The following is a 22,627-nucleotide window of genomic DNA, read 5'->3' as shown; positions in this document are numbered from 1 at the left end:
AAATGGGGGAGGGAGGTTTTTTGGGTTGGTGCACTAATTGTAAGTGTATCTTGTGTTTTTTATGTTGATTTAATTTTAAAAAAATAAATGATACAATACCGATAATAAGAGCTGGACGAAGTGACTGGGGAGAGAGGGAAGTCTGGGCTTCCCTGCTTAGGCTGCTGCCCCCGCGACCCCACCCGGATAAGCGGAAGAAGATGGATGGATGGATGGATACCGATAATAAAAAACCTGATACCGATAATTTCCGATATTACATTTTAAAGCATTTATCGGCCGATAATATCGGCAGGCCGATATTATCGGACATCTCTAACAAAAATGTAACAGGAATAGGCTCCAGTACCATGTGAAATTAGATGGATGGATGTAGACATTTTTGCAAATTAAAAAAATGAAAAAATAAATGCACAAGTATTCAGATTAGCGATGTCCGATATTCCGATATTGTCCAACTCTTAATTACCGATTCCGATATCAACCGATACCGATATATACAGTCGTGGAATTAACTCATTATTATGCCTAATTTTTATTGTGATGCCCCGCTGGATGCATTAAACAATGTAACAAGGTTTTCCGAAATAAATCAACTCAAGTTATGGAAAAAAAATGCCAACATGGCACTGCCATATATATTATTGAAGTCACAAAGTGCATTATTTTTTTTAACATGCCTCAAGACAGCAGCTTGGAATTTGGGACATGCTCTCCCTGAGAGAGCATGAGGAGGTTGAGGTGGGCGGGGTTGAGTTGGGGTAGGGGGTAGCTGGGGGTGTATATTGTAGCGTCCCGGAAGAGTTAGTGCTGCAAGGGGTTCTGGGTATTTGTTCTGTTGTGTTTATGTTGTGTTACGGTGCGGATGTTCTCCCGAAATGTGTTTGTCATTCTTGTTTGGTGTGGGTTCACAGTGTGGCGCATATTTGTAACAGTGTTAAAGTTGTTTACACGTCCACCCTCAGTGTGACCTGTATGGCTGTTGACCAAGTATGCCTTGCATTCACTTGTGTGTGTGAAAAGCCGTAGATATTATGTGACTGGGCCGGCACGCAAAGGCAGTGCCTTTAAGGTTTATTGGCGCTCTGTACTTCTCCCTACGTCCGTGTACACAGCTGCGTTTTAAAAAGTCATACATTTTACTTTTTGAAACCGATACCGATAATTTCCGATATTACATTTTAAAGCATTTATCAGCCAATAATATCGGCAGTCCGATATTATCGGACATCCCTAGTATAAACGGTATATAATTTGATCATTTTTTTCATCATACGGTGTAAGAAAAGTTGGGGGGGGTTTTCACAAAGTTGCAAAACTGCTTTGACAATATCTCATTTTCTGTGTTTACTTCAGGTGTCTGCTGCACCTCCGTCACTAACTTTGAGGAGGCTCGACGGAGCTACGGGACAGATGAGGACATTCTCTTTATCTTTAAGGAGAGCTGATTGACAGTTGTAATGACATTATGGAAGTTGACAACTTCCTTCTTTGGTCCAGATCCTGTTTGGCCATCCTCATCGGTGCTATTGGGTCCAACACGTCACACTAAGAAGACTCCATTTACCTTATTCCCCTTTATACAGCCATCACCACTTAGCCTGGACTCAGTTCAGGATTGAACTGAATAGGTAATGCTGAATTGTTTTATATTGTATTTGAGTGTTTAACTATGAATTTTAATTGTTTAATCATGTGTTGTTGTTTTTTTTAACCTTAAGAGGATTAAGAGAAAGTACAACACAGAGGTACCTTGGTTTTTGTTAGTAATCAGAATTGAATGAAAACTGAATAATTTTTCCCCCGAAGAAAAAATGTAGAACCAATTAATCCATTACTATGGAGCCCCTAAAGGAACATGGGGGAATTTTTTTTTTTTATAATGTTTTTATTTTTAAAAATTTTTTTTTTAGACATGTATCTCGTGCGTACGAAAAAACTATCTCGTGCGCACGAGAAACTTTCTCTTGCACACGAGAAACTTTTTCTAAAGTTATAAAAAAATAAATTATATATTTTTTTTAATTTATTTTTATTTTTTTAGACATGTATCTATTGCGTACGAAAAAACTATCTCGTGCGCACGAGAAACTTTTTCTAAAGTTCTAAAAAAATTAATTATATATATTTTTTTAGACATGTATCTCGTGCGAACGAGAAACTATCTCGTGCGCACGAGAAACTTTTTCTAATGTTATAAAAAAAAAACAATTGTTTTTTTGTTAAATTATTATTATTTTTTTTTTAGACATGTATCTCGTGCGCGCGAGAAACTATCTCGTGCGCACGAGAAACTTTCTCTTGCGCAAGAGAAACTTTTTCTAAAGTTATAAAAAAAAAAAATTATAATTTTTTTTTTTTTGTTAAATTTATTTATTTATTTTTTTAGACATGTATCTCGTGCGAACAAGAAACTATCTCGTGCGCACGAGAAACTTTCTCGTGCGCACGAGATACATGTCTAAAAAAAAATATTATTATTAAAAAAATTATAAAAAAAATTTTTTCCCCCATGTCCCAGTCAAAAATATGAACACATTTTATAGCGTTTTACATGCACAAAACGTTGCAGAATAAAATTAAATGATCAATGAAACGAGTAAAAGAAGCCAACACATGGAATTCTGTGGGCACTCTGAAACAACTCGGGCATTTTGCGCAATGTGTGGTCGGACAAAAAATGAGCAAAATATTTTGGCCAAGATTTTTGGTCGGATCACAAAAAGTGAGGCGTTTGAAAACTGAGGTACCCCTGATAGATGAATTGTGACAAATGAACTAAAACAGAAGTTTTCAGGAAGTATTGTGTACACTTTATTCAGGTCTTCTTCTGACATTACTCGCTTTATTCAAAGTCATTTGTGTTAAAGCTTCAACACTACTTTTGAAAAAGTCACTTTGTGTCACTTGTTCACCAGATGAGAACGTGTGGAGCTTTGAAAGTCTCAGGTAATTCAATTCTACCTTTGCAAAGATAATAATGCTCAGTTTGGAATCCCATTTCTACAGTATATGTGTATTACTGCACTGCAATAGTAAGAGGTGTTTCCAGTATTTGTCGACATGAGAGGGTGAAAGTGCAAAACCCCAAACCAGTGAAGTTGGCACGTTGTGTAATTTGTAAATAAAATCAGAATACAATAATTTTGCAAATCCTTTTCAACTTATATTCAATTGAATAGACTGCAAAGATATAACTCCTGCTGGAAACACACTGGTCGTCTCATTACAGGTCAATGCTGTGCACAGCAGGGTTGGGGAAATAGTCCGAGTTGCAGCCATGTGTGGAGTCAACATGGTCTGCTTCCAGGAGACCTGGAGTAAGTGACAACATGATTTAGGAACTAAACATGTACAAAACCCAAAACTATTGAAGTTGGCACGTTGTGTAATTTGTAAATAAAAGCAGAATACAATGATTTGCAAATCCTTTTCAACTTATATTCAATTGAATGGACTGCAAAGACAAGATATTTAATGTTCGAACTAAGAAACTACATTTTTTTTGCAAATAATCATTAACTTAGAATTTAATGGCAGCAACACATTGCAAAAAAGTTGTCACAGGGGCATTTTTACTACTGTGTTACATGGCCTTTCCTTTTAACAACACTCAGTAAATATTTGGGAACTGAGTGGACACATTTTTGAAGTGGAATTCTTTCCCATTCTTGCTTGATGTACAGCTTAAGTTGTTCAACAGTCTCCGTTGTGGTATTTTAGGCTTCATAATGCGCCACACATTTTCAATGGGAGACAGGTCTGGACTACAGGCAGGCCAGTCTAGTACCCGCACTTTTACTTGGCATTGCCTCGCTGAAATAAGCAGGGGTGTCCATGATAATGTTGCTTGGATGGCAACATATGTTGCTTCAAAACCTGTATGTACCTTTCAGCATTAATTGTGCCTTTACAGATAAGTAAGTTACCCATGCCTTGGGAACTAATACACCCCCATACCATCACACATGCTGGCTTTTGAACTTTGTGCCTATAACAGCCCGAATGGTTCTTTTCCACTTTGGTCCGGAGGACACGACGGTCACATTTTCCAAAAACAATTTGAAATGTGGATTCGTCAGACCACAGAACACCTTTCCACTTTGCATCAGTCCATCCTAGATGAACTCGGGCCCAGTGAAGCCAGCGGCGTTTCTGGGTGTTGTTGATAAATGGCTTTGGCTTTGCATAGTAGAGTTTTAACTTGCACTTACAGATGTAGCGACCAACTGTAGTTACTGACAGTGGTTTTCTGAAGTGTTCCTGAGCCCATGTGGAGATATCCTTTACACACAGATGTCGCTTTTTGATGCAGTACCGCCTGAAGGATCGAAGGTCCGTAATATCATCGCTTACGTGCAGTGATTTCTCCAGATTCTCTGAACCTTTTGATGATATTACGGACCATAGATGGTGAAATCCCTAAATTCCTTGCAATAGCTGGTTGAGAAATGTTGTTCTTAAACTGTTGGACAATTTGCTCACGCATTTGTTGACAAAGTGGTGACCCTCGCCCCGTCCTTGTTTGTGAATGACTGAGCATTTCATGGAAGCTGCTTTTATACCCAATCATGGCACCCACCTGTTCCCAATTAGCCTGTTCACCTGTGGGATGTTCCAAATAAGTGTTTGATGAGCATTCCTCAACTTTCTCAGTCTTTTTTTGCTGCTTGTGCCAGCTGTTGCAGGCATCAAATTCCAAATGAGCTAATATTTGCAAAAAATACAAACAATTTCCAGTTCGAACGTTAAGTATCTTGTCCTTGCAGTCCATTCAATTGAAAATAAGTTGAAAAGGATTTGCAAATCATTGTATTCTGTTTTTATTTACCATTTACACAACGTGCCAACTTCACTGGTTTTGGGGTCTGTAAAATAAACTGAGCATTGTGCTTATCTTTGGATTGATGGAATATCTTGTAGATGGTGCAGGTGTCTAGTTGGAACATGGTCCAATCACAGATAACACTTTGTTAATCCCCTTAAGGGAAATTCAATTAAATATTTTTAAAGCAAATGCTGCCTAAAGAAGAACACACTTGACTATGAACTCCTCTGTTTTATTGTCTTGTTTTTGTTATGCTTTCATCAGTGAAAAACATTCGGTGTCGTGGAAACATCAAAGACAGAACAAAGTTTCGACAAAAGGGACTAAACGTTGTATTCATTCTCTGAGTAAGAGAACAATGTATCACATCCTCACTGGTTATTATCCTTGTCATTCTGATGTAAAGTTGCACTACACTTTTCACATGGAATTATTATATACTGTTTAAATTAAACATGACATATACAGTATACAGAGTGGGTTTAATTGATGTTTTAAAATAAAGCACAAATGACAACATTTTAGTTTCATACTGTGGAGGTTTATCAACGTGCGTTAGAGTCTTTGTGAGCTATTCTTTCACTACATTGGGCTTGTAGTCATGTCTGACAGCTTGGGTGAGTTCCTCAGCATACTCGGAATAGCGTCCAGTCATCTACACAAACAGAATATACATTTTATTGGAAGGCTTTTAAATCACAGTTCTGTTGTTTTTTTTAATCCCACAAAAAAAAGCTTCATACCAACAATAAACTAAAAAAAAAAAAAGCATAAAGAAGCAATATCAACCCAATTATGACTAATTGGTTTTATGGCTCGGCGTTACCATATGTACGGCAATTGGCATACTTTGGCATCGTTACTTGTTTAAAGATACAACTGCCTTATAAACTAGGCTGACCATATTCTGAAATCCCAAAAAGAGGACACATATATGCGTGCCAAGGCCGGGACTAGGTGAAAATTTGCCAATGATACTCGAACTTGCTTTATAAATAATATATTTATTTAAATAAAGCATTTTTTTCGTCCTTTGTTGACAGCAGTGTTGGCGCTAGGAATTTTCAAAATGGGGTCCCAAGGACCCCATCAAGTCATAAAAATGGGGTCCCACAGTAAATGTTTGGGGTCCCACTTTTTTTGTAAGCGTTTTGAAAAAAAAAGACAAACGTATGCATTATCCTGTTATATCTCACATTCTATATTGTGTTTTGGAAAAAGGTTGTCATAAACGTTACTTAATTCATCAAAAAAAATAAAAATAAAACAAATGTGTATACATATGTAAATGTATTCAGTTATAAACATTCATTCACTTTCTTCTTTCCTTCATGGATCTAAACTTTACCGCTCCTGGTAGTTTTTATTTAATAAGTTGTAGGTGTGTCAGGCAAAACTGGACAATAATGCACTATATTAATTTATATTATTATGTTTTGTCAACTTGTACGTCTTTGTCATTGCCTGAAATAAATAAATAAATGAAAAATGAAAAAAAAAAGAATTATTATTATTTATTTTATGTATTTATAATGGTGTGCCAGGGCATACATACATTTTATATTTAACGCTTAAATCCCTGGAGTCTACATCAACTTCACATCTATCACTCATTTCAAAATTTTTTAGTTTTTTTTTATTTTGTTTGTTCTCCGCCCTTTTTTTATTAACAAAACTATGTTTTTAATGGCAAACACGCAAAAAAAAAAAAAAAATATATAATGGTAAACACACAAAATATGCAAAATCTTTCACAAAATATATTTTCAAAGTGGAATATTTGATGTGAAGTAATCGGAACCTTGGATAGATCAATAATTCATAATAACATTGATTTTGATTCAATATTAATGACAGTTTGAAAGAAAGAAAAAACAGCTTTGTTTTATTAGTCAACATTGCAACTTTTTCTAAATGACATTTCACCTGTAAGCTTTTTTATTTCACTTTTGTTATGTTTGTGTTTATTTTAATAGTATTTTTAGAATGTTCCGTGGGCCTTTAAAACATTAGCTGTGGGCCACAAATGGTAAAAATTTGATTTCAATGCGTTAAAAAGACACAAAAAGTGCGTTAACGCCAACACTGACAGTACAACAAAATAAGTCACACCTATATTCTGTAACATTCACAGTTTTGGAAAAAAGTGCAGAGGTAGAAATATTCAAAATAACCTCTTGTATATAATCTAAACATAAATAATGCCTCAAAACAAGTTAATTAAATTTAAACAAAAAACAGCAGACGAGCTCTTGCCCTGCACAGCTGTTTTGTGCTTTGTAGTGTCGATATAGGCTTGTAGATCGTTGGCCACTTTATTTGCCACAGATATATACCTTCCTGCTTTGCACACAGTGCATTCTGCTTTCCATGTGTCACGGCCAGGACGAAAACACAGATACTTTTCCCGCAAATCATCCGTGAAGTTGCATTTACGTTTCGGCTTCTCTCTTGTGTCCTGTCTGTCTCTCGACTGTCTCGCTCTCTCGCTCTCTGTCTCTGCCCCTCCCTCACGAATGTTGCTACGTGCGCACACCTTCACAATTTGTTTTGTTTTTAACCCCTTCTTAACCCTGGACGTACATTAAAATACACGCAACCCTAACTCAAAATACCGGACATTTAAAGCATTTAAGAAAACCCGCAAGGACAGCCCCGCAAAAGAGGACATGTCCGGGGAAAAGAGGACGTACACTACCGTTCAAAAGTTTGGTGTCACATTGAAATGTCCTTATTTTTGAAGGAAAAGCACTGTACTTTTCAATGAAGATAACTTTAAACTAGTCTTAACTTTAAAGAAATACACTCTATACATTGCTAATGTGGTAAATTTGCTAGCTGCAAATGTCTGGTTTTTGGTGCAATATCTACATAGGTGTATAGAGGCCCATTTCCAGAAACTATCACTCCAGTGTTCTAATGGTACAAAGTGTTTGCTCATTGGCTCAGAAGGCTAATTGATGATTAGAAAACCCTTGTGCAATCATGTTCACACATCTGAAAACAGTTTAGCTCGTTACAGAAGCTACAAAACTGACCTTCCTTTGAGCAGATTGAGTTTCTGGAGCATCACATTTGTGGGGTCAATTAAACGCTCAAAATGGCCAGAAAAAGAGAACTTTCATCTGAAACTCGACAGTCTATTCTTGTTCTTAGAAATGAAGGCTATTCCACAAAATTGTTTAGGTGACCCCAAACTTTTGAACGGTAGTGTAAACAACTGAAATGTTTTTCTCTCACACACACTACTGAAACACTCTTATACACACTACTGAAACACTCTTATACACACTACTGAAATAGTTGTTTATGTGAGAGCATTTCAGTAGTGTATGTAAGAGCATTTCAGTAGTGTGTATAAGTGTTTCAGTAGTGTGTATAAGAGTGTTTCAGTAGTGTGTGTGAGAGAAAAACATTTCAGTTGTTTATGTGAGAGCATTTCAGTAGTGTGTATAAGAGGTAATTCTGAATAATGTCCCTAACGGCCCCTCATACTCTGCAGCTCACACCATCAATTATAATTCACAACACATCACACCATTCCCATCACTTTAACTACATTGTTACTGCCTTCTCTTCAAAGTACTACACCCAATGGAACATATACTGTATGTGACATTATAAGTAGTATTTTAGGGGGTTAAAACATGACAAAAGTGTTCCCTTTGGTCTGTGGTAAAACTCTCACAATATTCCTTTTAAGCACAAATGTGTTAAAAGTAGGAATCAATAAGTTGAGTAATCTGCTTGAGTCTGTTTACCTTAAAGCTCCATTTGTCGCTGATTTGACGGTTCAGGTTGAGATCCATTTCGACTACCAGTAACCCATCGCGGGTCCGAGAGAGTCCTGGTGTGCGGCTGCCATCAGGAGCTGCCACGTAGCTGGATCCATAGAAGTGTCCAAAGTCATGGTGAGCTGTAAACATTCCAACATGGGTTATGATTGTTGTTAGTGCAACCGTACGGAATCTGCTATAGTGATGCTAAGAGGTCCATATAGCAAATATTGACTGAGATTGGATATGTGTTAGCATCTTTAAATGTATCTAAATAAGTGATTCTTTAAGAAATAACATTTGTTTATTGAGTTTTTGACATATATATATTTGCCAAAAATACAATCCATTACATATTAAATGCCCCCCTTCCCTTCCCTTCAAAATAACCATAAAACTAAATCAGGGATTCTTAAACTGTGGTATGCGTACCAGGCTCCATCCCCCAATTAAATATTCAAACACAGTGTTACTGTTCAAACTGTGTGTACAGTTGCAGTGCCAAAATAAATTAAATATACTTGTTAAATTAAGACTGCCTTGTTTTATTAATACTTGGGGGGTCTACTACGCTGCTGTATTTTAATGTTGGTTATTATGGTGGTACTTGGAGGGACAAGTTTTTTCGAGGTGGTACTTGGTGGAAAAACGTTTGAGAACCACTGATCCAAATACCGCCCTCATCCTTTAATATTTCTGTACTTCATATGGCCGTTTGAAAGTTTGGACTAGGGTTGTCCCGATACCAATATTTTGGTACCGGTACCGGTACCAAAATGTATTTCGATACTTTTCTAAATAAAGGGCACCACAAAAAATGGCATAATTTCCTTTATTTTGAAAAAAAATCTTAGGGTACATTAAACATATGTTTATTATTGCAAGTTTGTCCTTAAATAAAATAGTGAACATACTAGACAACTTGTCTTTTAGTAGTAAGTAAACAAACAAAGGCGCCTTATTTATTCTGCTGACGTATGCAGTAACATATTGTGTCATTTATCATTCTTTTTTTTTGTCAACATTATAAAGGACAAACTGTAAAAATGTATTATTAATCTACTTGTTCATTTACTGTTAATATCTGCTTACTTTCTCTTTCAACACGTTCTATCTACACTTCTGTTAAAATGTAATAATCACTTATTATTCTGTTGTTTGGATACTTTACATTAGTTTTGGATGATACCAAATATTCAGGTATCGATCTGATACCAAGTAGTTACAGGATCATACATTGGTCATATTCAAAGTCCTCATTTTGTGACGATAAAAAATATTGATGTAATCATAGTAGTATCGACTAGATACGCTTTTGTACTTGGTATCATTACAGTGGATGTCAGGTGTAGATCCACCCTTGGCATTTGTTTACATTCAGGCACGCTAGCTTTTGTTAGCGGTGACGCCGGTGAGCTGTTGTATCCTCCTACGGTGTGTAGTGAAGCATGTTTAGCTATTCCCCGTCCTGCAGGGATGATACTTGTAAGAAACTTACTTTGTCACCATGGAGGCGAGGATTAGTGATTTAGAAGTAGCTAAAACACTGCTGACTGCAAATGGACGTTCGCTGCTAGCTAGCCATGTCTTAAAGCACCTCTTCCTGAGGGCGTTTCAGTGTTATAATTTCACCTTTATTGTTAGTTTTTAGGCCAAAATGCATCCGTTCTCCCTTTTCTGTCTACACACTTTGTCTGCTTGTAAGTACTCCGTATGTGTGCGCTGCCGAACATGCTCCTCTGCTACCAAAACCAGCAATGTCATGACGTGACGACGCGCCGTCATGCCCTTTAAAAATAATAATAATAATAATTGGAAACCGGTACTTTTCAAACAGAGTATAGTACCGTTTTTGATTCATTAGTACCGCAATACAATACTAGTACCGGTATACTGTACAACCCTAGTTTGGACACCTTGATTCACAATTTGATTGTACCTGCATATACTGCATCAAAATGTCAAAAATCCTCTTTAGGACAAGAGTGCTCTGCTGTTTTTAGGAAAATGCTACAGAGATGTTAGAAAGTTTGGAACTGCACTGACATTCATATTTGCCCAACAGCCTTAATAATATTAACCTCTTAAGGCCCAAGCTGTTTGTTTACATGCTTTTTTTTAATTTCTTTTTGCTATTTGGGCTTATTGGACCCTAATTAGAATAAAAACTAAGAATCATCTTTTGATGTACTTAGTCCATAAGTAAACAAACGTGTACTTCATGTTTAGTGACATGCTAATTCTTATTTTTACACTTTTTTTTTTTTAATTCCATTGTATGTTATACTCTTCTAACACCACCAGATGGCAGTATAAGTGTCCACATAAGCGGCCATAAGACCCCAATTCAGTAGTGTACACAATTTTGGAAATAAGAGCTAAAAGGTGCTGTCCACGCATGTGGCCACTAAGGCCTTTAGAGGTTTTAATATACACTACCGTTCAAAGTTTGGGGTCACATTGAAATGTCCTTATTTTTGAAGGAAAAGCACTGTACTTTTCAATGACGATAACTTTAAACTAGTCTTAACTTTAAAGAAATACACTCTATACATTGCTAATGTGGTAAATGACTATTCTAGCTGCAAATGTCTGGTTTTTGGTGCAATATCTACATAGGTGTATAGAGGCCCATTTCCAGCAACTATCACTCCAGTGTTCTAATGGTACAATGTGTTTGCTCATTGGCTCAGAAGGCTAATTGAGGATTAGAAAACCCTTGTGCAATCATGTTCACACATCTGATAACAGTTTAGCTCGTTACAGAAGCTACAAAACTCACCTTCCTTTGAGCAGATTGAGTTTCTGGAGCATCACATTTGTGGGGTCAATTAAACGCTCAAAATGGCCAGAAAAAGAGAACTTTCATCTGAAACTCGACAGTCTATTCTTGTTCTTAGAAATGAAGGCTATTCCACAAAATTGTTTGGGTGACCCCAAACTTTTGAACGGTAGTGTATCTAACTCTATTAACTGATTTCAATCTTTCAAATGCTCTTAATATCCTACCTTTTTTTCCATCTCCAGACGTAAACTCACTTTTGAAATGTTCCTGCATGAAACAAAGTGTTATTGATTTGAATCATACAAATGTACCAATCACCAAACCACAGTAAAAATATTGATGATGATGATACTGACTTATTTCCTCTCATCATGAACTTGTTGAGATAGGTTAAAGCCCCAATTATTTTTGAGTCGTTGTGACTTACCGTCCCGACTCGATTGATTGCACAGGTGAAGCAATGGTTAGCGATGGCTGCATTCCTGGCCTCAATAGGCCACATGGGCTCGCTGCAGAAAGGACGTAGCATTACTAGCACACTGATGACACAAGAGAACTAAGAAGAACGAACCGCCGGCATAGATCAAGTGCAACATGCAACCCATTGCTGATGTTTTTAGATAACAACTAGTTCAGGTTGGAGCTGTCTCGTACACATTTTAGGACAACTAAATGGGTACACAAAACAGTCCCGTGTAAAATGTCAGAAACACTAAAGTATTTATTTCATAGACATCAGAGCAGGCGGGACAAGAGATCAGAGCAGAGGGGAGCAGCCTGGCAGAGAGCATATACTAAAAAATGCAGACTAGTTGAAACCTCCATTGTACGAAGTTTGAGATTTACGAACCACAGACCGAATAAATACAGTTGTGCTCAGAAGTTGACATACCCTGGGAGAATTTATGATTTCTTCATTCTTCAGATAATATGAATGATAACACAAAAACTTTTCTTTCACTCATGCTTAACGGCTGTGTGAAGCTATTTATTGGCAAACAACTGTGTTTAGTCTTTTTAAATCAAAGTGACAAAAGAAAGTACTCAAATGACCCTGATCAAAAGTTGACATACCCCAGTGACTTTGATCTGATAACATGCACACAAGTTGACACAAACAGGTTTGAATGGCTAATCAAGGTTCCAATCCTCACCTGTAACATGTTTGTTTGTAATTAATGTGTGTGTATAAAAGGTCAGTGAGTTTCTGGGCTTCTGACAGACCATTGCATCTTTCATCCAGTGCTGCACAGATGTTTATGGATTCTGAGTCATGGGGAAGGCAAAAGAATTGTCAAAGGATCTGCGAGAAAAGGTAATTGAACTGCATAAAACAGGAAAGGGCTATTAAAAGATATCCAAGGAATTGAGAATGCCAATCAGCAGTGTTCAAACGCTGATTAAGAAGTGGGAAATGAGGGATTCAGGTCGACCAGCAAAGATTTCAGCCACAACTGCCAGGAAAATTGTTCGAGATGCAAAGAAAAATCCACAAATAACTTCAGCTGTAATACAGGACTCTCTGAAAAATTGTGCTGTGGCTGTTTCAAGATGCACAATAAGGAGGCACTTGAAGAAAAATGGGCTGCATGGTCGAGTCGCCAGAAGAAAGCCATTTCTGTGCAAATGTCACAAAGTATCCCGCTTACATTACGCCAAACAGCACAGAGACAAGCTTTAAAACTTCTGGAACAAAGTAATTTGGAGTGATGAGACAAAAATTTAAACTTTTTGGCAACTCGACCATGCAGCCCATTTTTCTTCAAGTGCCTCCTTATTGTGCATCTTGAAACAGCCACATCACACTTTTTCAGAGACTCCTGTATTTCAGCTGAAGTTATTTGTGGATTTTTCTTTGCATCTCCAACAATTTTCCTGGCAGTTGTGGCTGAAATCTTTGCTGGTCTACCTGAATCCCTCATTTCCCACTTCTTAATCAGCGTTTGAACACTGCTGATTGGCATTCTCAATTCCTTGGATATCTTTTAATACCCCTTTCCTGTTTTATGCAGTTCAATTACCTTTTCTCGCAGATCCTTTGACAATTCTTTTGCCTTCCCCATGACTCAGAATCCAGAAACATCTGTGCAGCACTGGATGAAAGATGCAATGGTCTGTCAGAAGCCCAGAAACTCACTGACCTTTTATACACACACATTAATTACAAACAAACATGTCACAGGTGAGGATTGGAACCTTGATTAGCCATTCAAACCTGTTTGTGTCAACTTTTGTGCATGTTATCAGATCAAAGTCACTGGGGTATGTCAACTTTGGATCAGGGTCATTTGGGTACTTTCTTTTTGTCATTTTGATTTAAAAAAAAAAAAAAAAAAGTAAACACAGTTGTTTGCCAATAAATAGCTTCACACAACCATTAAGCATGAGTGGAAGAAAGGTTTTTGTGTTATCATTCATATTCTCTGAAGAATGGCCAAGAAATCATACATTCTCCCAGGGTGTGTAAACTTATGAGCACAAATGTATATGTTTTATCAGCGCATTGTTATTTTGGCATTATTCAACGCCAGTGTTTAAGTCAGAAAAGAGGAAAATCCTTATAGGTTTCTTTTAAAGAAATAATGTCTGAGTCGCATTTGAATGTTTTTTTCTTGTTAGTACTTTGCCGTATCTTTGTGTTCCTTGATGGCAGTAAAGATTACCTCAGGGCTCCAACAGTAGCCGACGGGTTGAAGATGACCTCGGCTCCATTCATACTGTACATGAACCAGTTAAGAGGATGATGGCGCCCGTAGCAGATATTGACAGCTATCTTCCCAAAATGTGTGTGGAACACAGTGTGGCCCGTGTCGCCTTCCATGTAATATGTGGACTGAGAGCAAAGAAAAGGAGAACATTCTTTTTGCCTTTTTTGTCTCGACGGATCACATCATGTAAAAGACCTGAGTGCTGACCTCATTGAAGTCCCCAATTCTGGGAATGTGGTTCTTCCTGGTCTTTCCCAGTACATTTCCAGAGTTTGATATCACCACCGCAGTGTTCCACAACGTGTCATGTATCTCATCCCGCTCCAGAATTGGAGACACAATGACCATGTTGTATTTTTTGGCAAGCTAAACGAGATAATCACAATGTTGGTGGGTTTTTTTTTTACGACAAAAGTAATGCATTATCAAACATTTCTATACCCTTCAGTCCAGGTCCATTTGTGTTACTCATCAATTTGTACAATTTACAACCGTTACAACTAGAGATGTCCGATAATGGCTTTTTTGCCGATATTCCGATATTGTCCAACTCTTAATTACCGATTCCGATATCAACCGATACCGATATATACAGTCGTGGAATTAACACATTATTATGCCTAATTTCGTTGTGATGCCCCGCTGGATGAATTAAAAAATGTAACAAGGTTTTCCAAATTAAATCAACTCAAGTTATGGAAAAAAATGCCAACATGGCACTGCCATATTTGTTATTGAACTCACAAAGTGCATTATTTTTTTTTAACATGCCTCAAGACAGCAGCTTGGAATTTGGGACATGCTCTCCCTGAGAGAGCATGCGGAGGTTGAGGTGGACGGGTTTGCGGGGGGGGGGGGGTGTGTATATTGTAGCGTCCAGGAAGAGTTAGTGCTGCAAGGGCTTCTGGGTATTTGTTCTGTTGTGTTAATGTTGTGTTACGGTGCGGATGTTCTCCCGAAATGTGTTTGTCATTCTGGTTTGGTGTGGGTTCACAGTGTGGCGCATATTTGTAACAGTGTTAAAGTTGTTTATACGGCTACCCTCAGTGTGACCTGTATGGCTGTTGACCAAGTATGCATGGCATTCACTTGTGTGTGTGGAAAGCCGTAGATATTGTGTGACTGGGCCGGCACGCAAAGGAAGTGCCTTTAGGGTTTATTGGCGGTCTGTACTTCTCCCTACGTCCGTGTACACAGCGGCGTTTTAAAAAGTCATACATTTTACTTTTTGAAACCGATACCGATCATTTTGAAACCGATACCGATAATTTCCGATATTACATTTTAAAGCATTTATCGGCCGATAATTTCGGCAGTCCGATATTATCGGACATCCCTAGTTACACCCCAACCTTACACAGCACAACGTTGTTCACGTAGCAGGATCCTCTTAAATAGCTGATACAAAACAATAAGCATAATGTTGAAGGAAATTACTAGATCATGTTGGAAAATAAAGAATATAAGTTAGTAGATTAGAGATGATGGCAATAATCAGAGGTGCTAAGAACAAAAAATGTATCATTATTATTAATAATATTATTATTAATGACTCTAAATGCCTTAACTATAAATATGCTATTAGTATGCCCTATTTAAAATACTACTACTACTGCTAATTATAATAAAAAATAATAATAGGTATTGAAAGTGCGGAAATATGACCATATCACACCAACTCTCAAATCCCTTCACTGGCTTCCACTCAGGTTTGAATTCAAAGTCTCCCTACTAACCCACCAGTGCCTCCATGGAAATGCCCCCCCCGATACCTCAAAAAACTGCTCACCCCTAAATCCTCCACACGACACCTCCGCTCCTCCAACCTCAGAGGACAAAGCTACGAACAATGGGAGACCGGGCTTTCTGCTCCGCCGCTCCCAGTCTGTGGAACGCTCTCCCTGACCACCTGAGGGCACCACAGACTGTGGATGCTTTTAAAAAAGGCTTAAAAACCCTTCTTTTTTTAAAAAAAGCCTTTTTTTTTAGATATATGCATATTAGTTTTAGCTATTTGGCTGTTCTACTTTTTATTTTTATTTATATTTTGTATTATCTTTTTATTTTTATTTTTTATTATTTTTATTTTTATTTTTAATTTTTTTTAATACACTGTAGCACCTTGAGGTGGTTTACTCAATGTAAAGTGCTTTTTACAAATAAAATCTATTATTATAAATCTATGTCATTTTAAATCTTGCAGGTACCCTTAAGGTATCGTCAAAATCCTACAAGTTTGTACTTTATATTAGAGTTTCATAACCATAGTTATAATACACCTAAGTTGTAATACAATGTTCTAGTACTTGTGGCAGTAACGACGGTATCAAACAAAGAGAAGAAGTCTGGAGATAAAATTGTAGAGAAGGTTCTTAAGCGCAAAAATTATGACTAAAGAGGTGAAGCTGTATTTTAATTTGCACTTAAATTGTATTGACAGTTTATTTAACATATATATTATCAATTTAGTTAGAATTTATTTTGATCCTAGCACTGTGTAAATGTAAAATGTAGATCTATTTTTTTTAATCGGTTTTTATAAGTCACTTTTTTGCAGTATATTTCATTTGTATTTATTTTTGTATTCAGCCTGACCTATAAGACTTGATGATAATCTTTGTCATTAAAACTTGGTTTCATATCATTTGACAAGGTGTATCCTGTTAAACTGTAAGTAGGTTAGATATAATTATTGACTATTGAATGTTACTAATTAACAATTGAGTGACCGGGCCCCGCTGTAGTGGAAAAGTTTGCTCCCGAGGTCAAAACGGTTAGGAGTCCCTGCTTTATATCACCGTTTTCAAAGTGTCAGGTGTACTTCCTCAGGGTTAGCACTTTAAGGAGGCGCAGGATGAAATGGTATTGGCAGGAGAGGACAAAAACCTCCAGTGAAAAACTATAGTTACCCTTCAATCCCACCATATGGGTGACAAAAACCGGTGAGTCACTCCAGGGCTGAACCTTTGAAAATCTACAATTTGAGTTAATCTAGTACTCCCTTTTTAGCTGTAATTCCACTCATCTCGTAAGACTTTCTGCATTATTTTGGATGCATCTGTGGACATTTTTCTCTAATTCTTCAGAAGCACATTTGTGAGGTCAGAGGTCTTGAGAGAGGACCCGCTGGCTAGTCTGTCTGTTCTAGCTGTGATTAATGGATTAGATGTAGGGATGTCCGATAATATATATATAATATAAATGCGTTAAAATGTAATATCGGAAATTATCGGTATCGGTTTTTTTATTATCTGTATCGTTTTTTTTTGTTTTGTTTTTTTTAATAAATCAACATAAAAAACACAAGATACACTTACAATTAGTGCACCAACCCAAAAAACCTCCCTCCCCCATTTCTTTCTGTTATCAATATTCTGGTTCCTACTTTATATATCAATATATATCAATACAGTCTGCAAGGGATACAGTCCGTAAGCACACATGATTGTGCGTGCTGCTGGTCCACTAATAGTACTAACCTTTAACAGTTAATTTTACTCATTTTCATTAATTACTAGTTTTTATGTAACTGTTTTTATATTGTTTTACTTTCTTTTTTATTTAAGAAAATGTTTTTAATTTAGTTATCTTATTTTATTATTTTTTTAAAAAAGTACCTTATCTTCACCATACATGGTTGTCCAAATTAGGCATAATAATGTGTTAATTCCACGACTGCATATATCGGTTGATATCGGTATTGGTAATTAAAGAGTTGGACAATATCGGAATATCGGATATCGGCAAAAAGCCATTATCGGACATCCCTAATTTGATGTCTTTGTGCAGAAAGGAAACCATTTGCGATTTAGAGGGAATCGAGTTTAACTCCCGATTGAACAATTATCCATATAGGCGATATTCACATATATCCAAATATAGACTATGTGAGGTGTTTGTGTGTCACCTCCTGGCAGAAGCGTGTAGTATGTCCTTTCTCGGCAGACTCTGCAAACTCTGTCCACGGTTCTTTCTCCCGGGTGCAGAAAGCAAACGGCATGGCTGTGGACAGCAAAAGTCAGCAAGTCAGTCGGACGTACAAAACCCAAAAGCAGTGAGGTTGGCACGTTGTGTAAAGGGTAAATAAAAACAGAATACAATGATTTGCAAATCCTTTTCAACTTATATTCAATTGAATAGACTGCAAAGACAAGATACTTAACGTTCCAACTGGAAAACGTTATTTTTTGCAAATATTAGCTCATTTGGAATTTGATGCCTGCAACATGTTTCAAAAAAGCTGGCAAAAAAGACTGAGAGAGTTGAGGAATGCTCATCAAACACTTATTTGGAACATACCACAGGTGAACAGGCTAATTGGGAACAGGTGGGTGCCATGATTGGGTATAAAAGTAGATTCCATGAAATGCTCAGTCATTCACAAACAAGGACGGGGCGAGGGTCACCACTTTGTCAACAAATGCGTGAGCAAATTGTTGAACAGTTTAAGAAAAACCTTTCTCAACCAGCTATTGCAAGGAATTTAGGGATTCCACCATCTACGCTCCGTAATATCATCAAAAGGTTCAGAGAATCTGGAGAAATCGTAAGCAGCAAGGCTGAAAACCAACATTGAATACCTGTGACCTTGGATCCATCAGGCGGTACTGCATCAAAAAGCGACATCAGTGTGTAAAGGATATCACCACATGGGCTCAGGAACACTTCAGAAAACCACTGTCGGTAACTACAGTTGATCGCTACATCTGTTTAGTGCAAGTTAAAACTCTACTATGCAAAGCCAAAGCCATTTATCAACAACACCCAGAAACGCCACCGGCTTCGCTGGGCCCCAGCTCATCTAAGATGGACTGATGCAAAGTGGAAAAGTGTTCTGTGGTCTGACGAGTCCACGTTTCAAATTGTTTTTGGAAACTGTGGCCGTCGTGTCCTTCGGACCAAAGAGGAAAAGAACCATCCGGATTGTTATAGGCGCAAAGTGGAAAAGCCAGCATGTGTGATGGTATGGGGGTGTATTAGTGCCCAAGACATGGGTAACTTACACATCTGTGAAGGCGCCATTAATGCTGAAAGGTACATACAGGTTTTGGAGCAACATATGTTGCCATCCAAGCAACGTTATCATGGACGCCCCTGCTTATTTCAGCGAGACAATGCCAAGCCACGTGTTACAACAGTGTGGTTTCATAGTAAAAGAGTGCGGGTACTAGACTGGCCTGCCTGTAGTCCAGACCTGTCTCCCATTGAAAATGTGTGGCGCATTATGAAGCCTAAAATAGCACAAGGGAGACCGAAGACTGTTGAACAATTTAAGCTGTACATCAAGCAAGAATGGGAAAGAATTCCACCTGAGAAGCTTCAAAAATGTGTCTCCTCAGTTCCCAAACGTTTACTGAGTGTTGTTAAAAGGAAAGGCCATGTAACACAGTGGTGAACATGCCCCTGTGACAACTTTTTTGCTGCCATTAAATTCTAAGTTCATGATTATTTGCAAAAAAAAATTAAGTTTCTTAGTTGGAACGTTAAATATCTTGTCTTTGCAGTCTATTCAATTGAATATAAATTGAAAAGGAAATCATTGTATTCTGTTTTTATTTACAAATGACACAACGTGCCAACTTCACTAGTTTTGGGTTTTGTACATGTTTAGTTCCAAGTCATGTTGTCACTTACTCCAGGTCTCCTGGAAGCAGACCATGTTGACTCCACACATGGCTGCAACTCGGACTATTTCCCCAACCCTGCAGTGCACAGCATTGACCTGTAATGAGACGAGCAGTGTGTTTCCTGTATATTTCACTCTAATACTCGAGATGCTTTTCTCTGACCTGGTCCATAATCGGTGCATCCGTGGGCAGAACCGTGCTGTGCTGAATGAGTCCCACTCGGATCTTTCTCGGCAACCTAAGTTGTTCATGTTCGGCTTCAAAGCTATAGCCCTTCAGCTCAAAGTTACCCTCGCATGCGGCTTCAACAGCACCCGGTGCCAGCTCCAACTTCCTGTGTGCAGAAGAGACATTGTGTAAGAAAAGAATGGCTATAAATTCACTTGTATCGGACGGAGTGACTCACGGCCAATGTTTCTGCCATGCATATCAGCCTGAAAGTATTGAATATTAAACAATATCAGGGCTGCAGCTATCGATTATTTTAGCAATCAAGTAATTTACTGATTAATTAGTTCGAAGTAATCGGATAAAACAGACTTTATAGCTGCATAGTGTATGTTGTCAGTCACAAAACTTTGTGTTTCAATGAGTTCCCGGCGAGAAGACAAAAGCTGTCTTTAATCCTACCAAGAAAAGGCTTGTAAAACTCCACTGTGTAGGATGGGAAGCGACATGAAGGCATCGGTTTCTTTGATGTATTGTAATCCACAGGAAGATTTTTGCCTTGACCCGAGATCTACAAAGCGTAGAGGAGGCAGGGCCTGACCCCATACTTGCCAACCCTCCCGATTTTCCCGGGAGACTCCCGAATTTCAGTGCCCCTCCCGAAAATCTACCGGGGCAACCATTCTCCCGAATTTCTCCCGATTTCCACCCGGACAACAATGTCGGGGGCGTGCCTTAAAGACACTGCCTTTAGCGTTCTCTACAACCTGTCGTCACGTCCGCTTTTCCTCCATTCAAACAGCGTGCCGGCCCAGTCACATAATATATGCAGCTTTTACACAAACACACAAGTGAATGCAAAGCATACTTGGTCAACAGCCATACAGGTCACACTGAGGGTGTGTTAAACAACTTTAACACTGTTACAAATATGCGCCACACTGTGAACCCACACCAAACAAGAATGACAAACACATTTCGGGAGAACATCCGCACCGTAACATAACATAATCACAACAGAACAAATACCCAGAATCCCTTGCAGCACTAACTCTTCCGGTACTCTTCAGGGAGAGCATGTCCCAAATTCCAAGCTGCTGTTTTGAGGCATGTTAAAAAAAAAGATAATGCACTTTGTGACTTCAATAATAAATATGGCAGTGCCATGTTGGCATTTTTTTTTCCATAACTTGAGTTGATTTATTTTGGGAAAACCTTGTTACATTGTTTGATGCATCCAGCGGGGCATCACAACAAAATGAGGCATAATAATGTGTTAATTCCACGACTGTATATATCGGTATCGGTTCATATCGGAATTGGTAATTAAGAGTTGGACATTATTGGAATACCGGCAAAAAAAGCCATTATCGGACATCTCTAGTTAAAAGGTACGCTGCAAAAAGTCAGTGTTCAAAAACAAGAAACAAAAATACAAAAATGAGGGGTATTTTATTTGAACTAAGCAAAATTATCTGCCAATAGAACAAGAAAATGTGGCTTGTCAAGACTTTCCAAAACAAGTAAAATTAGCTAACCTCAATAAACCCAAAAATACATTAAAATAAGTATATTCTCACTAATAACAACTGTACTACTTTATGAGTACGTATTATCTATTGTTTCATTAAAAATAAAACAGCAAAGTCCATTTGGCTGTCATCTGTTTTAATTATGAGACACAATTGTGTCAGTCATAATTTTTTTTTCATGCTTAAAATAAGAAAGTATTACTTTAAAAAAGTAGTTTTATACTTGTGAGTGTTGATGACACAGCTTTGCAACAGTTGATATTCTAGTTTCAAGCACGTTTTACTCAATATAGGTCATCAAATCTCAGCAACAAGCTGTAATATCTTACTGAGATCATTTAGGACCAAAACCCTTAAAACAAGTAAAACACTTTAACATAAAATCTGCTTAGTGAGAAGAATTATCTTATCAGACAGAAAATAAGGATTAAAGATAAGCTGTGCTTCTTCCTACTCTTTTTCAGCTATGTTGAAATGTGCAAAATGTCTGAAACAAATAAATCATAACCATACATTTTTAAAAAGCATGTTTGTAAGAGGTACTTTGATCCCATGTTTATATTTATAGCATTAATACAGGATTTATAACACTGAAAAAGACAGTTTTAATGAGACAAAAGGCAATATTTGGAAATGCATTATGCTAATATATAAAACCATACTTGTGTCTTACATCATTTAGCTGTTATTGTATTAGTATACTGTACACATGTATTAATATACTGTACACATGTATTAATATACTGTATACATGTATGAATATACTGTACACATGTATTAATATACTGTACACATGTATTAATATACTGTATACATGTATGAATATACTGTACACATGTATTAATATACTGTACACATGTATGAATATACTGTACACATGTATGAATATACTGTACACATGCTGCATGTTTGCCTTGTACAGTAAGTATCTGGTTAGACTAGAAAAACAAGGTACATGCCATTCAGTTGCACAATGACTGAAGTGCATTCTTCATTTTTTAGAGGACTTCAACTCACCTCGTCTCCTTGCCAAAAAGAATGCGTTTGACCTCCTTCAGTTCCGCTTCTGGTATGTGAGCCTCCAAAGTTTTCTCCAGTGATTCAAACTCGCAGGCAGACATCTTTGCACACGCTTTAGGTTGCGTGCGACAATCCGCACTTCCTGTCACTCGCCTGTTTCCTCGTCGCACTGACCCGCCTCCT

The 22,627-nt window shown here is 37.6% G+C and overlaps 2 protein-coding genes across 4 annotated transcripts in view; one reads left to right on the top strand and one right to left on the bottom strand.

The window, feature by feature from the left end:
* LOC133652613 (protein GUCD1-like) overlaps nt 1–5,325 on the top strand; it is a 14,398-nt gene extending 9,073 nt beyond the window's left edge. For 2 of the 3 annotated variants that reach the window (XM_062051561.1, XM_062051562.1), the window contains exons 7-9: nt 1,357–1,631; nt 2,919–2,949; nt 3,233–5,325. In XM_062051561.1, the coding sequence (XP_061907545.1) occupies nt 1,357–1,448 (92 nt within the window). In that variant the 3' untranslated portion in view covers nt 1,449–1,631; nt 2,919–2,949; nt 3,233–5,325. The remainder of the gene's footprint in view (nt 1–1,356; nt 1,632–2,918; nt 2,950–3,232) is intronic. The other variant, XM_062051560.1, reaches the window with a different exon arrangement.
* LOC133652612 (beta-ureidopropionase-like) lies at nt 4,869–22,627 on the bottom strand. The gene is made up of 10 exons (XM_062051558.1): nt 22,442–22,627; nt 19,887–20,058; nt 19,732–19,819; nt 18,005–18,099; nt 14,305–14,463; nt 14,053–14,222; nt 11,817–11,898; nt 11,614–11,656; nt 8,590–8,744; nt 4,869–5,483 (listed from the first exon to the last, which is right to left on the bottom strand). Exons 1-10 carry the CDS (start codon nt 22,543–22,545, stop codon nt 5,400–5,402), a joined length of 1,152 nt encoding a protein of 383 aa, XP_061907542.1. The 5' UTR covers nt 22,546–22,627; the 3' UTR covers nt 4,869–5,399.

This window comes from Entelurus aequoreus, linkage group LG06 (assembly GCF_033978785.1).
Source record: "Entelurus aequoreus isolate RoL-2023_Sb linkage group LG06, RoL_Eaeq_v1.1, whole genome shotgun sequence".
Lineage (NCBI taxonomy): Eukaryota > Metazoa > Chordata > Actinopteri > Syngnathiformes > Syngnathidae > Entelurus > Entelurus aequoreus.
Note: the sequence above shows the minus strand (reverse complement) of the source record. Positions and strands in the feature narration are given on the sequence as shown.

What these genes read in the sequence shown, in the direction of transcription:
- LOC133652612 (XM_062051558.1), bottom strand. Translation starts at nt 22,545, where the DNA reads ATGTCTGCCTGCGAGTTTGAATCACTGGAGAAAACTTTGGAGGCTCAC. An exon ending in CTGCTTCCAGGAGACCTGGA is followed by an intron (nt 18,100 to 19,731) that starts GTAAGTGACAAC and finishes TGCTGTCCACAG; the next exon opens with CCATGCCGTTTGCTTTCTGC. An exon ending in GAATTGGGGACTTCAATGAG is followed by an intron (nt 14,223 to 14,304) that starts GTCAGCACTCAG and finishes CTTTGCTCTCAG; the next exon opens with TCCACATATTACATGGAAGG.